This window comes from Heterocephalus glaber, unplaced genomic scaffold, assembly GCF_053883595.1.
Source record: "Heterocephalus glaber isolate CG9 unplaced genomic scaffold, H.glaber_assembly_v1.0 deba00001509, whole genome shotgun sequence".
NCBI classification, from domain to species: domain Eukaryota; kingdom Metazoa; phylum Chordata; class Mammalia; order Rodentia; family Bathyergidae; genus Heterocephalus; species Heterocephalus glaber.
Genome location: NW_028258325.1, coordinates 34,201,287 through 34,216,115, shown reverse-complemented (window position 1 = coordinate 34,216,115; position 14,829 = coordinate 34,201,287). Strand labels below are relative to the sequence as shown.

The following is a 14,829-nucleotide window of genomic DNA, read 5'->3' as shown; positions in this document are numbered from 1 at the left end:
TTTTCTTTCTTTTTTGTTTGTTTGTTTTGTTTTTTTGAGACAGAGTCTCACTATGTAGTTCGGTCTGGCCTTAAACTCCCTATGTAGACCAGGCTGGCCTCTAACTCACAGTAATCCTCTTGCCTCAGCCTCCTGAGTGCTGGGATTACAGGTGTGAACTACTATACCTAGCTCTGTCTTCTCTTTCTTGACTGTCATGAGTATCAGGACAAAGATAATGTCATGTGAAAAATATACTCACAGAAAAGGCTGCATCTCTGTCAACCCTAGATGGTCTTTACCATCTTCAAATCTAGTATTTCTTTGGAGTTCCTATCCTCTGCTCCCCAAAAGATAATTAATTTCTTTTAATTTCAAACTGTTTGTATTGAAAATCTTCAAAGTTCCAAGAACAGTACCATGACATGTGTCCTTTATTTAACATTTTATCAAATTCCTTCCATCTTTTATATTCCTCTCTCCTTCCTTCCATCTCTTTCTCCATGTGTATATAAAATTGAACACTATAGACAGTCTTTTTGCTGAAATTAGTTGTATACATCATGACATTTCATCATTAAATATTTCAGCATGTGTTCTTCCTAGGATCAAGAATATTTCCTGTGAACTACCAGATTATTATCACATACAGGGGATTCAATACTGTGCCCATTCATCACGATTGTCAACTTGGCTGGATTAAGAAATGCCTAGCAGATTAGTTAAGTACACTTCTGGGTGTGTCTGTGTGGGTCATGGAGTGTGGCCGTGGGACAGTATGTGGTCCTTGGTTCCATCCTTTCTGTGCTGTTCCCCTATTCTGCATTCTGGATATGAATTGGGGAGGATCCCCATCCCCTGCCCCATGTACCTCCACCATGATGTTTCTGCCTTGGAGCCAGCTGACCATAGACTAAAATCTCTTCTCTTTAAGTTATGGGTGTTGGAAATTTTGCATAGCAACAGGAAATCTAACTAATACAAAAACCAAGAGAGTATTACTGTCTAATATGCAATTGTACTCAAATTTTTTCAGTTGCCCTAATGATCTCTATTATAGTTGCTTTTTTCTCAATCAAGGACCATCTACTGCCTTTGGCTATCATATCTCTTTAGTCACCCTTCATCTACCACAGTTTTCCAGCCTTTCGGGGATGGAGGAGTTTCTTTTGATAACATTAACAGTGTTAAAGGGTATTGGCCAGCTGTTTTGCAGGATGTCCCTGAATTGGGACTTTCCTGATTTGTGTCTTCAGAACTGTGATTTCTTAGTGCATTTCTAGAAATCTTATGTCACTTTGATCATGCCCAATTAACTACTTAAAGCCACAGTGTCTTAACATGAATTCTGAACTATTTAAAGCCCTCTAATTCGAATTTGTTGCCAAAAATTGTTCAAAATCTTAGTCCCCAAAGTAAGCTGACTTTCATCTTTCTTGTGTATTAACTCATTTTCTCCTATATCAAGGGATGCTATCTGCATTGAAAGATCATAACAATCACAAATACTAAAAGATTTCACACAGTTGGTTTTGTGTTGGATGTTGGTAAACAGAATTTTGTCAAAAACAGCAAGAGAAGAGTATTATATGCATAAGAAGCATAAGAGAAGGCATCATACATGGGAATGAACAGTGTTTGAGGCACAGCGAGCCAACTGTACTAGCCCAAGAAAGAGACAAGGACAGCCTGTTCCAGGGCAGTGGCCAAGGAGATGGAGATAATTAGAAGGACTGGAGTAAGTTGCCAAGTGCTCTGGTGGCATGCCTAAGATGCTTGTAATGACATTGGGCAATAGGTGGGTGGAAGTGGTCATCTGAGTCTGATTTGAATTTGTTGAGTTTGAGGGGCCTGAAAGGCATCTAGAGAGAGCTGTCCAGCAGGCAGATCTACAGGCCCAGAGTTGAGGGGACAGCACTGGGTGAGGAGTGCTGATTTGGGTCAGGGTTACAGAGAGGTAGTCAAGAAGACAGACGAGAACATGGGCACAGAGGGTCTCCCCTCAGCCTACTGGTTTGAAGAGAGAACCCTGAAAGTTATGAAGGGGGATATGGCAGTTCTGTTTCCTGACAGGTCCCCAGCTAGTGTACTCATTTCTGAAAAGGTTGATCTGAAGGTAACTGGAGGAAAGAAAAAGGAGTTGGTCAAATTTGTAGATTCAGGATCCTTCATAAATGGGCAGTAATTGACCATATTTGGGCAAGCACTGTCTAAATACTAAAATGCTGAACTCTAGTAATATTTAACACACAAATATTAAGTATGGGCTAAAGATAATAAGTCAGTACAGAAGATATAAGTGGCATAAGATGAGGGTAACTGGAGAAATGTGAGTTAGAAAAGGATAAGGAAAAGGAGAAACGATAGAAAGGAGAAGGGAAACCCAAATGAAAAGAGGAGCAGGATTAGAGGTCAAGTACGTAGATGGGAGGAGTGTGACTGAGGTGCCCTTGCTGGCTTGCTGGCATCACATCGTCTGACTCCTCCACAAGTAGAGACAATATTTACATGAGATATTTGATATTTACATAAGAAATTATGTAAGTGTAAGTGCATGTATCCCAAACCTGCAATTTTACTACAATTATTTATGATTCACATTTTAATCTACAGTGTCAAAACCCTTTTCCCTCTAATTACTGATGCAGAGCTCCTTGCTTCTGATCACAGAGATTTCCTTGGGGTCTTCCTTGACTTTCTGCTCTTGTAATATGAAACCCCAGGGCCCACAGTCAGGAGATGCCACAGACTTGGGGCCAAATAGATATTTGCCAGAATCATTAAGGCCGAGCCTTTAACATTTGGAAAAAATGGATTTAATAAAAAGTTCTGAAATAATTAAAGTAGGTACATAACTAATATATATACTATAGCTAAAATCTAATATGTATACCTATAATGCCCATATATTATCATGTAAAATTATTCGAATCCATTATGCCTAAATTTATGTATCTATCCATCTATCTATGTGTTAACTTACTTGGCTATATGATTCTGACAAACAAAATTAGAAGGATTTATAATGACTGATCACTAGCTCACTACCAACCAATATTGGAAATCAAATACATACACAGAAATAGCAATTTGTGAAATAAACAAAGCATCTAATTCATTCAAGTTGCTGACATTATGTGCCCCACTACTGGATCCCCACAGTTGTCAAACACAATCGGGTTTTGTCACATCTAATCTTAGTTATTCATTGTAACATGGCTGAAAAACTTTAAAACAATCACAAAGGTCTATGTAGGATCCTGCCTAAATTCCTGACATTTTTCTCATTGTTTTCTGCAAAAACACTTGCACAGAAGGCGATCATAATAGAAACAATCAGTGAGTCACTACCAGGCCACATACACCCCCAGCTTGGTATGCACACGTGTGTGCGCACATGTACACGTGCAACAGGTTTTTTCCAGAATTAAAAGTGGATTGTCTTCCTGATCTCCCACCTTTTTCCTTTTTCTTTTTGTGCGGCTCAGGGGATTGAATCCAGAGCCTCATGCAGGCCAGGCAAGTGTTCTACCACTGAGCTAAAGCTGTTTTTTTAATATTTGTTTTGAGGACAGAGCCTAAATTGACCATGTTGACCTTGAACTTAGTATTCCTCCTGCCTCAGCCTTCCAAGTAGCTGTGATTATGGGTACATGGCATGCCTGGCGTCTTTTTCCTTTTTCAACACACAAGACAACATCAATTAAATAATTAAAGTGAATTGCCAGAAATTACATATCAACACATGAAAAAATCTTGCTTCTAATGATGTTCTATAGTTTTCAGATGAACAGGTTCAGAAGGGCGAAGGATGTGCATAAACAGTCCTCTCGATGACACTGGACCATGTCAGTGCTTGTTACATCTTTAGAATAGTTGGTCTTGCACCAGCGCAAGGACCCGAGTTCAATCCCCAGTACAAAAAAAAAGAATAGTTGGTCTACAAATAGTTAGAATAGTGCTATTTAAACTCAAGTAGACTAAAACAGCAATTATTAAAGTACCACTTTCTCTTGAAATACTCTTTCTCTCCACCTCCCCTGCCCTCTAAAGCCAGGGAATGCAGTGAGGCACTGAAACAAGAAAATGTAATTAAAATCACATTCCTCCCCGGGGGGTCAACCCAATTATCAGCCTCTCACTCCAAAACAAATTTACTCTTGAAGGCCAGAGGACTTTATCACTCATGGAAAAAATACAAACAAAGATTAAGATGCCATTTAGACATCATTGGAATTTTTCATTTTCAAGTGACCTCTTCATTTAATGGATTCAATGCATTCTCATTTAAGTGGGGTATAAATTGCAGGAGAGACTGTCATAAATGGTATTGACATGACCCTTAGGTTAGAGCAAAGGAATATTGGAATATAAATCTCCATTCTGGATACTCACCAATCCTGCAATGGGGGTAGGCAATCTATTGATCTTTTTAACAAGTCCTGGCTTTATTGCATTCAGCAACCTGTCATGAAAAAGGCAGAATGTCAAATGAGACATAAAGCAGGATGGATCACACAAATCACCTTTATCCAGCGCTACAGCTAAATTGCTGAATAGGAAAAGCAGTGAATTTAAAGCATGTAGTAAATCTCAATAACCTACCAGCCTTCGTGCATATAACTGAAAACCTTTGCCAACATCGAGTTTGTCCATGACAGGTGGAGTTTTAGATTTGGAAATGTTAGCAGAGGAGAAAGGTAATGGAGTAGGAAGTGCTCAAAGGGAACGGACAAAGACATAAGCCGGATTGAGATTGGAAGGGAACTGCCTAGAATGGGATGCAGGTATTACAATGCATACAAGGCTTGTTGCCAATTCTCCTGGCTAAGGCCGGGATCTCTCCAGGGATTAAGTAATTCTGGAGACCAGCATCTATCTTTGCAAGTGATTTTCTAAGGCAGATCTTGCCTCCAGACCCTATTTGCTTTTGAGGAGAGTAGCTTGTTAAATGCAGTTGAGCTTCACCTAAGAGAAAACTATACTTAGTAAGAGGTTAACCTATTATATCCTAAAGATTTTAAACAAGACTGGCCACAATTCCTGAGGTACAAAAAATATTTGAGCAAAGGATTTTTCAGAATAAGGTTAAAATCATATAAGAATGGTGATACAAGGAAAGGAATGCAAGAGAAACAACTAACTATAACTGCTTGTCTTTGGGAAATACAAATTCAGAGTAAAGAAAAATAAAGGCAAATTTATAACTAAAATATGATTAGCATCAGGTTAACATAGTGGACTGCAGTATTTGTAAAATAGGTTATTCATGAAGGATGAATTGAAAGTAAGAGGTTGTATACTCTTGGATAATCAATAGGTCACAGAAGAGATTAAAAAATAAATAAGACAATTCCTAGAATTAAATGACAATGCCAGTACAGTGTACCAGAACTTTACGGTACACAATGAAAACAATCCTAAGAGGGAAGTTTATAGTTATGAATGCCCACATCTGAAAAAAAGAGAGCAAGCCCAAATAAATTACCTAATGATACACCTCAAGATTCCAGAGAAATAAGAACAATCTGAATCTAGAGCTAGTACAAGGAAGGCAATTATAAAGATCAGAGCAGAATCAATGAAATGGAGACAAAACAATCAGTGAATTGAACAGCTGGTTCATTGAAGAACAAACAAAATAGATAAACCCTTACCCAATCTTACCAAAAAAAGAAAAAAAAGACAAAAATCATTTCAGTTAGAAACAAAAAAGGTAAAATCACAATAGACACTGCCAAAATCCAGATTATTACCAACTACTTCATGAACCTGTATATCAATAAACCGTAGAATTCAGAAGAAATGGAGATTCCTAGATAGATATGAATTACCAAAATTGAACCAAGAAGACTTAAATATCCTGAGTAATCCAATAACAACCAATGAAGCTGGGGCAGTAATAAAAAAAAAAAACTATCAACTAAGAAAACCCCAGGACATGATGGATTCACTGCTGAATTCTACAATGATTTCAGAGATGATCTAATGCCAATACTTCTCAAATTCTCTAATGAAAGTGAAAGAGAAGGAATACTACCAAAGTCACTCCTGGAAGCTAGCATTACCCTGATTTCAAAACCAGACAAGGATCAAAGCAAAAAAGAGAACTATAGGTCACTCTCTCTAATGAATAGAGATGCAAAAATCCTCAGCAAGACACTGGAAAACAGAATGTAACAAATCATCAAAAAGATCATACACTATGACCAAGTAGGCTTCATTCCAGGGATGCAAGGATGGTTCAATGTACACAAATCAATACATGTAATTTATTACAATAATAGAAGGGAGGACAAAAATCACATGATCATCTCAATAGATGGAGAAAAAGTCTTTAACAAAATCCAACATTCATTCATGATTAAAACCCTGAAGAAAATAGGTACAAAAGGATCTTATCTAAATTTGATAAAAGCCATTTACAATAAACCTACTGCCTACACCATAATAAATGGAGAAAAACTGAAAGCTTTCCCTCTAAAATCAGAAACAAGACAAAGATATCCACTATCACTACTCCTGTCTAACATAGTCCTTGAAACATAAGCCAGAGCAATCAGGCAAGAGAAAATAAAATAAAAGGGATATATGAAAGAAAGGACGGAGTCTAACTATCATTATTTGAAGGTGATATGATCCTCTATTTACAAGACCCAAAAAAATTCCAGTAAAAGACTTCTAAGAATTAATAACCAAATTCAGCAATGTAGCAGGATACAAATGCAACACAAAGAGCAAACAGCATTTCTATACATTAACAATGAATTCACTAAAAAAGAAATCAAGAAAATACCATTCACCATAGCATTAAGAAAAATTGAGTACTTAGGAATTAACCTAACCAAGGAAGCGAAAGACCTCTACAAGAAAAGTAACATCACTCTCAAACAGGAGACTGAAGAGGACATCATAAAATGGAAAGATATCCCATGTTCTTGGATGGGCAGAACCAGGATAGTCAAAATGGCCATAATTCCAAAATTGATACATAGATTTAACACAGTCCCAATCGAAATAGCCACAGTATTCCTCACAGACCTAGAGAAAACAATTCTAAAATTCACATGGAACTAGAAGAAACCGTGAATGACAAAAGCAATTCTGGGTAATAATAGCAAAGCAGGAGATCACAATTCCAAATTTGAAATTATATTTAAAAACTACAGTGATAAAAACAGAATGATACTGCCACAGAAACAGAAATGTGGATCAATGGAACAGAACAGATGTAGCAGAAACAACCCCCCGATAATTCAATATTTGATCATCAACAAAGGGACCAAAAACATACACTGAAAGAAAGATAGCCTCTTTGATAAAAGATGCTGGGAAGACTGGATATCCACATGCAAAAGACTGAGTCTAGATGCATATACCTCACCATGCACTAAAATAACATCAAAATGGATCAAAGATTTAAATGTTAAAACACAAACAATCTGCTGGAAGATAAAATAGGTAAAAATCTTGAAGACAGGCATAGGCAAGGACTTTCTGAACAGAACCCCAGTGGTACGAGAAACAATACTGCGAGTCAACAAATGGGATCATACCGAATCAAAAAGCTTCTGTACAGCAAAGGAAACAACCTAGAGAGAAGAGACAACCTATAGAACGGTAAAAAAAAAAATTTGTTAGCTGTTCCTCAGAGGACTAACATCAAGAATACATAAAGAACTCAGAAAAATTAGATCCCCCCAAAACAAAAGACCCAATTAAAAAATGGGTCTCTGAAATAGATGCTGTCCTGAAAAAGTACAGATGGCTAATAAATACATGAAAAAATGTTCGACTTTGCTGACCACTAGAGAAGTACAAATTAAAACAACATTTTAATTGAGATGCCATTTTACTCCAGAGAGAGTGGCCACGAAATCAAATAATAACAAATACTAGTGAGGCTATGAGAAAAAATGAATCCTTTCACCTTGTTGGTGGGAATGTAAACCAGTACAACCACTGTGAAGATCAATATGGAGATTCCTCAAAAAACTAAAAATAAAAATTCCATTTGACCCAGGTATTCCCCTTCTAGGTACAGTATCTTCCCCAAAGTGCTAAAGCCATCATATTATAGTGATATATCCATACACATGTATGTAGCAGCACAATTTATAATAGCTAAATCTTGGAAATAGCTTGTATGTCCATCAATAGATGAATGGATAAAGAAAATGTGGTATTAACACATAATGGACTACTCCTCTGTCATAAAAAGGATAAACTTGAGACATGTGTAGGTAAATGTGTGCACCTTGAGACCACAATGTTAAGTGAAATAAATCAGACACGCAAGTTTAATATTGTATGGCTTCTCTTATATGAGAAACCTAAAATAGAAATAAAGAGCAAAGTAAAGGATAGATAATAGAAAGTAGGGAAATCTTTTTTAAATGGGAAGGGGAACAAGAGATAGAAAGGAAGAGGGAAGAAGAGAAAAGGATTAAAAGAAAGAGAATAAAAAATGGAAATAGTGCTTTTGCAAATGAGAACAGGGTCAAGAATTGGAAGGGACAGGGAGGGATGGAAGGGAGACAAAAAAGAATTAAGATGTTGTGCCGGGGATTTCTCTCAGTGGTTTCGCCGCCTGCTGCGTAAGAGCAAGGACCCAAGTTCGATCCCCGGTACCAAAAAAAAAAAAAAAAAATTAAGATGTGTTATGTGCACATACAAATGCCACACGATAAATGTAGTCACTATGTACTGCAAATATGTAGTAATAAAATATATAATTTTTAAAAAGAAAGATTGGAGAATGGAAGCATTTATTTCAAGAATGGAGAGTAGTTAAGTAACATGTCTAGATACCAGGCAAAAAGAAACGATTCAAGGGTCAGCAAGCTATAATATACTGGCCAATGTGGCCCAACCCCTGTTCTTGTCAATAGTTTTATTGGTACCCGGCCATGCATTTTCGTATGTATTATCTTTTCACTTATGTATTATTTGCAGCTATTTTGTGCTACAACAGCAGATTCCAGTAGTTACGACAAAGAATATATGCCCACAAAGCATATAATCTTTATCATTCTACTCTTTACAGAAAGTTCACTGACTTCTGCTGTAATTTGTGCAATCCAAGATTAAGGTAAATCTCGCAGGATGTAGACGGGATAGATTTCTACAGGTCAGTAAAAGCAATTCTTTGAAATAGTTTGACACCACTGTGCATTAACACATTGAAATGTCGTTAAGGTAATACGTCAGTGATGATAGAAAATGGTGCGATATTTGCATATAACCTACACACTCCTTCTGTATATTGTAAGTCATCTCTAGATTGCTTATAGTATTTATTAAAGTGGAAATACTTACAGTGTGTAAATAGCCATTTTCCTGTATGACTGTATTTTTTAGAGGGTAATGACCAAAAAACTGTTACCTGTCGAGCACAGATGCATTTAAAAAATTTTTTGTGTGTGGTTAGTTGAATCCATGGATGTAAAGGACCAACTGTATGTCTCAGAGGCTGCACAATTTAACTGGAGAGTGTGCCTTATTGATCCACACTGGGCTAGAAAGACATAGAGGGCACAGGAGAGGCATCGAGACCACTGGCTCCGGAGTCTGATCAACTGAATTCAAAGCCCAGCTATTATATTTACTATTGCTGTTACTGAACAAGTCCATTAATCTCAGTTTTTTCAACTCTACTACAGAAGTAAAAGGATGTCAACTGCATAGGTGTCAGTGCAGCTTCTGAGAGATAAAAGAGGTAAGAAACCAGCACAGAGCCTGATGCATGAGTTCTCTATAAATGTCTTTCTGTGCTTATGTGTATTTATTCACAGGAATTCAATTCACAGCATTTTGGATCAACCACTTTCTCTAATAATTTTAGAATTTTAAAAGTAAATGAAATACCATTGTTATCAGATATTGTGCCTTGTTGCTAGTAGAAAAACAACTCTACTACAGAATTCATAATTAAAAATGTTCTTTTAGAATTACTCTTTTGGTCTTCCATATCCAAGAGAGACATGAATATTTTTATAATGATGGCTCAAATTCCTCTTTTACATGTAGATTTTTAAACTGTCTTAAATATTTCATTACATTCATCCTTCACAGGATTATATTTATATGGTAGAATCTGCCTTGTCATACAAAGTTGTAAAAATAAATAAAGCAAATTATAAGGCTGGATCTTAATAAAAGAACAAAAAACTATGAACTTTATCAAATGTTTTACTACCAATTTAAAAAATTATGGGGCTCTTAAGTATTTAGAATATTTTCAAGATCAAGGCAGCTGTATTTTTTTCATGTAAACATTCTCCCAATTCTGCGCACAGTTTACAGTACACAACAATAAAAGATAAGACTGAATTCACATTGAAGAACTGCCCAACACCTGCTTGTCTTGTATTTTGCATTAAACTAAGGACATTTTTTGAATTTACGAGGAAACAGATGAGACACTCATCAAAACAGCTATGAGTAATATTTAAGAATATTCACAGTAATTTAATTAAATATCTCTATTGCCCTTCTATATAAATTAAAATATAAATCTTTTCCATGACAATAGTGGGATGATATGCTTTAAAGTGATGATGCTGATGACTATACACTTATGTACCTTCTGAGGTACATTATCATTTAGAAGTCCTGCCCCAGACACAGATAATGTATTTGTACCACAGTTTCTGTAGGAGGGAAAAATGAACCCCAAACAGATGTGAAGATCTCCCTAAAGTATGCACAGTTAGTCTGTAGCACAAATGGGACAGTCTTCACCCCTTAGACCAGTTATTTTATATAATAACTTGGTGCTTTAGAAAGATCAGTTTTATGGGCAATATGTCCATCAACAGACAAATGATAAGGAAAATGTGGCAATGGGGTACTACTCTGCTATAAAGAAGGGAAACTTGAGTCATTTGTAGGAAAAGGGATGCGCCTTGAGATCACAACATTAAGTGAAGTAAATATGACACATAAGCTTAAATATAACATGGTTTCTCTAACCCCAAAATATAAAGAGTAAAATAAAAGATAGATAATAGGAAATAGGGAGATAGATCTTTTACAAAAGGGAACCAAGAGATAGAGGGAGGAGGGAGGAGTGGAGGGGAAGGGGATGGAAAAAAGAATTAAGAGGTGTCATGTACATGTGCCAACTCCCTGTGAGGAATGTAGCCATTATATTCTGTAGACATATACTAATAAAACATAAAAATTGAAAAAAAAGAAAGGACCAACAAATAGGCTATGGCTGGAATTTAAAAGGGTTATTAAAACAAACACAATGTAAGAAGAACAAAATAAAAAGTCCAGCTTCAGTATGCACCCTCAAAACACAACTCAAAGCAAAGCACGTCGTGTAAATGTAATGGGATACCATTACCATCAGAGGGGAATGGAAAGAAAAGCAGAGACAGTGTGGAGGGATGGTTAGCATAAGACACAGGGTGTGGGAGTTCTATCTGTGGGTTCTGCATCACCTCCAGGAATTCCAGAGGCAGAGGCTGCCGTTCTCTTGGCAGAAAACCTCTGCTCAGCACAGCCCACACCAATGTCCCATCTGTGGCCTCAGCTTCCTAAAATCTTTAAAGGCCCTAACAGGTAGTCTGCATTTTCCATCTAGTAATAGATCATCTTTGTATTCATCAAAAGATATTTCTGGGAAATTGGCATAATTCTGCACAATGAAGAAGTTAGACATTTGCAATATCCCTCGTCTTCTGTGCTAAATACACCCACAATGACAAACAAAAATAAAGAAAATAAAAGACACTGAGGAAACAAGAGCTAAGTAGGAGCAACTATTTTCAGATATTTATTTATCAAGCTATTCTTCTCAAGTGCCTGCTGTATGTTGCACACTATCTGAGGCATAGGGAGGACAGCAGCGAGCAAGATAAGCACAGTTCTTGTTTTTGGAATTTATAATCTTGGTACAGGTGAGTGGATGGGGCAATGGGAGAAAGAGAAAACAAACACAGAAATAAACAAGAAGAAAAATTCAGATAGCATAAGTGCTGGGAAGACTACCATAGTGACAGCCCTTGTGGGTGGTACCATAATTGGTGATCAGAAGGCTGCTCTGGCAAGGTGACATTTAAGAAAAAGTTGAAAGCTAAAAAGGTATTCATCAAGGACAGAAATGAGGAAAAGAGCTCCAAGCAGACTGAACAGAAAGAACAGAAAGTTCTCAAAGCAAGAATGGACTTGGTATACTCAAGGGACAATCAGAAGGTCAATGTAGCTGTGCACAGTGAGAACAGGAAGAAGCCTACACCACATGGGCCAAAGCACAAGCAAGAGCCAGGCACAGGAAAGGTGTCTAGACTTCCTTCCAAGTTCAATGTGAAACATCAGAAGATGTTTTAAATGAGCCTGAGATGATCTGCTGTATATGTTTAAAACATTAGCATGTGTGACTAGGTATAAAATTAAATTTATATCTCTCTCTATAGAAATATGTGCTTATTAAAGATCATAGGTATTAGAAAGCATAAATAAATAAAAAATCACAGAGAACTTTTAGCACTCAACTCAAAGAAGAGGGAAGGTAGTGAACTTGAGAGTCAGCAGTCTAGATTTTTACTGGTCAATATAATGCACATTAGATATGAGTAACTGGGAAGTCACCCAGCCAGAGTCACAGTTTTCCCTTTAATAAAACAGACTTAAAACCTTGGGCTGCCATGCTGGTTATGATGAGGATCCAATGGCATGCTGTCTCTTGTAAGCTTTTGATAAACGCAAGCTTACCTATTGGTTCATTCAATAAACTAAACATGTCCTTTTTGTAAGTGCACTTTGTTTAATTTCAACTTTTCCCTTAATTAGCCTGCTGCCAAAGACCAACTCTTACTTATTTTCTTTTACTGGCCATCTTTGGATAGGAATCTCACGTAAATGAGTCATAACAAATATGTATGGCTTGCCTAGCATATGTCCAGAGAAAAACAACACAATACAGTAAGAAAGGTTATGATCCTGGATAACCCTTAATTATAAAAGATGTTAATGGTATTGGGTATTGAAGGTAAGTAAAAATAAATGTGTTTCTTATGACACAAATTAAATGGTGTGTATTAAAGTCTTACACTCTAAATCTGAAACACACTGTAACCTGTAAGTCATAAGGCTATTCCACATGTTTCTCCGTGGACTCAATGAGTATCTATTGAGTATGTATGATGTGTGTTCTGAAGCTGGGTGCTAGGGATACGAAGGAAAACAGGGAAGAATGCAGGTCTGTCCCTCATGGGGCATGCTCACTAGTAGATTTAAAACTCATAGAAAGACCAAAGCTGGGCACATATGTGGTTCATTGTCATCCTACCTAATGCACAGCCATCTTGAATTTTCCAGGTGAATTAAAGACATGTTCTGGACATACTCTATGGAATACAGTTCATAAAAGATTAATGATTGGATTCCTGAAGGAAGCAATTGTCGAGATTGTGCTGATAGTCTGACTTAGCCCTGGTATCCAGCATGTGGTAGTCTCTCAACCATTGTTTAATAGCTAGAAAATACAAAACGAAGACTTTTTTTTCTACCTATAACTTAAAAAATATCTCAAATCCCTTCTCTGGAAGAAAGAGATTCTTTTTTATATAGAACCTTCCAACAGGCCACATAATAGCTCTGCAAGGGGTAAGCACTAAGTATATTGATGCAAAGATTCTATTACGAGATCATCTCATCATGGCCAGTTATAGCAATAGTTTGTTATTGGACTGGAAAGGAACATTACAGGTAAAATTGTTCAAGGATTACAAAATTTAAAAGCATTGAGCTTATTTTCCAAATCATTCACTTCAGAAATTCAATTTTAACAATTATCCTAGCATTTGGGAGAAACCAGAGCAGCTACCTAGACCTTAAACACAGGGTTGAGAAGGTCATGCTTAATCTCATGGGAAATTGCTTTGTTCTCTATAGCAAGAGATTACATCATCATTTCATTAGCTTGGTTTGTTCAGCTGTCATAAGTAACTATGGTCACAAAATTACGCACACCGTGTCCCTTTTAATTTGGCTCAATGGTGTTTTTCCATGTGGTTTCCTTGACTGCTTTCTGGCTTTGACAACGGGTTGAGGGTGAAGGTATATGCACTTTCATTTAATCTAACATGGCATCTGCTTTTGAACCTAAGCATGTGCTCAATTTAACCTTGCCATAAACCTGTTACAGATGTCATTGCTAAAGATTTCATTTTAGAATTTCCTTGGCAAATAAAAATTAACAAGTCCTTGAGATCAAGAACATAGGAGAACATAGGGAGAAGTGAAACCTGAACCAAAGAGGAATACCATATAAACAAAATAGTGTTGGAATGAAAATTGTCATCATTAATATTTCTCAAATGTTTGTGGAGTGCTATACATTGTACAGAATGGTGATGCATAGGCCATATGTAAGTCACTTGTGTTTCGCATGCCCAAGAAGAATCTTAAGAGCTTTAGAAGGTCTTTCTTTGTAGACTTGAAACTCCATAAAGATGGGCCAAGGCTTTGAATCCCCTGTTTCATCCATGCTATTATTATTCTAATATTAATATTCTTTCTTGTGGCAGAAAATCACCTTTCTATTCTCATGACACACAGCTATATTTCCCAGCCTCCTTTGCATTTCACTGTAGCTGTATAACAGAGTTCTGGCCAAAGGGGTGTGGGCATCAACAATATATATCACACTGTGGCCTGGCCCTTAAAAGAACCTCCCATGCAAGTGTCCATTCTCTCTCCTCCCCATTTACTATTTAGATGTTGACACTTGGGAAGCCCTTGGAAATCATGTGTAGAAAGTGGAGTCTCCATTAGATGGGTTTTTCCAAATAACTGCTCAGAAGAGAGGGGTCTTCCCTCTTCCCTACCAACAAACTT

The 14,829-nt window shown here is 36.9% G+C and overlaps 1 protein-coding gene across 12 annotated transcripts in view; it reads right to left on the bottom strand.

The window, feature by feature from the left end:
* Limch1 (LIM and calponin homology domains 1) overlaps positions 1–14,829 on the bottom strand; it is a 329,430-nt gene that overhangs the window by 159,471 nt on the left and 155,130 nt on the right. For all 12 annotated transcript variants that reach the window (XM_021262418.2, XM_087187511.1, XM_087187515.1 and 9 more), the window contains one exon: positions 4,375–4,444. In XM_021262418.2, the coding sequence (XP_021118077.1) occupies positions 4,375–4,444 (70 nt within the window). The remainder of the gene's footprint in view (positions 1–4,374; positions 4,445–14,829) is intronic.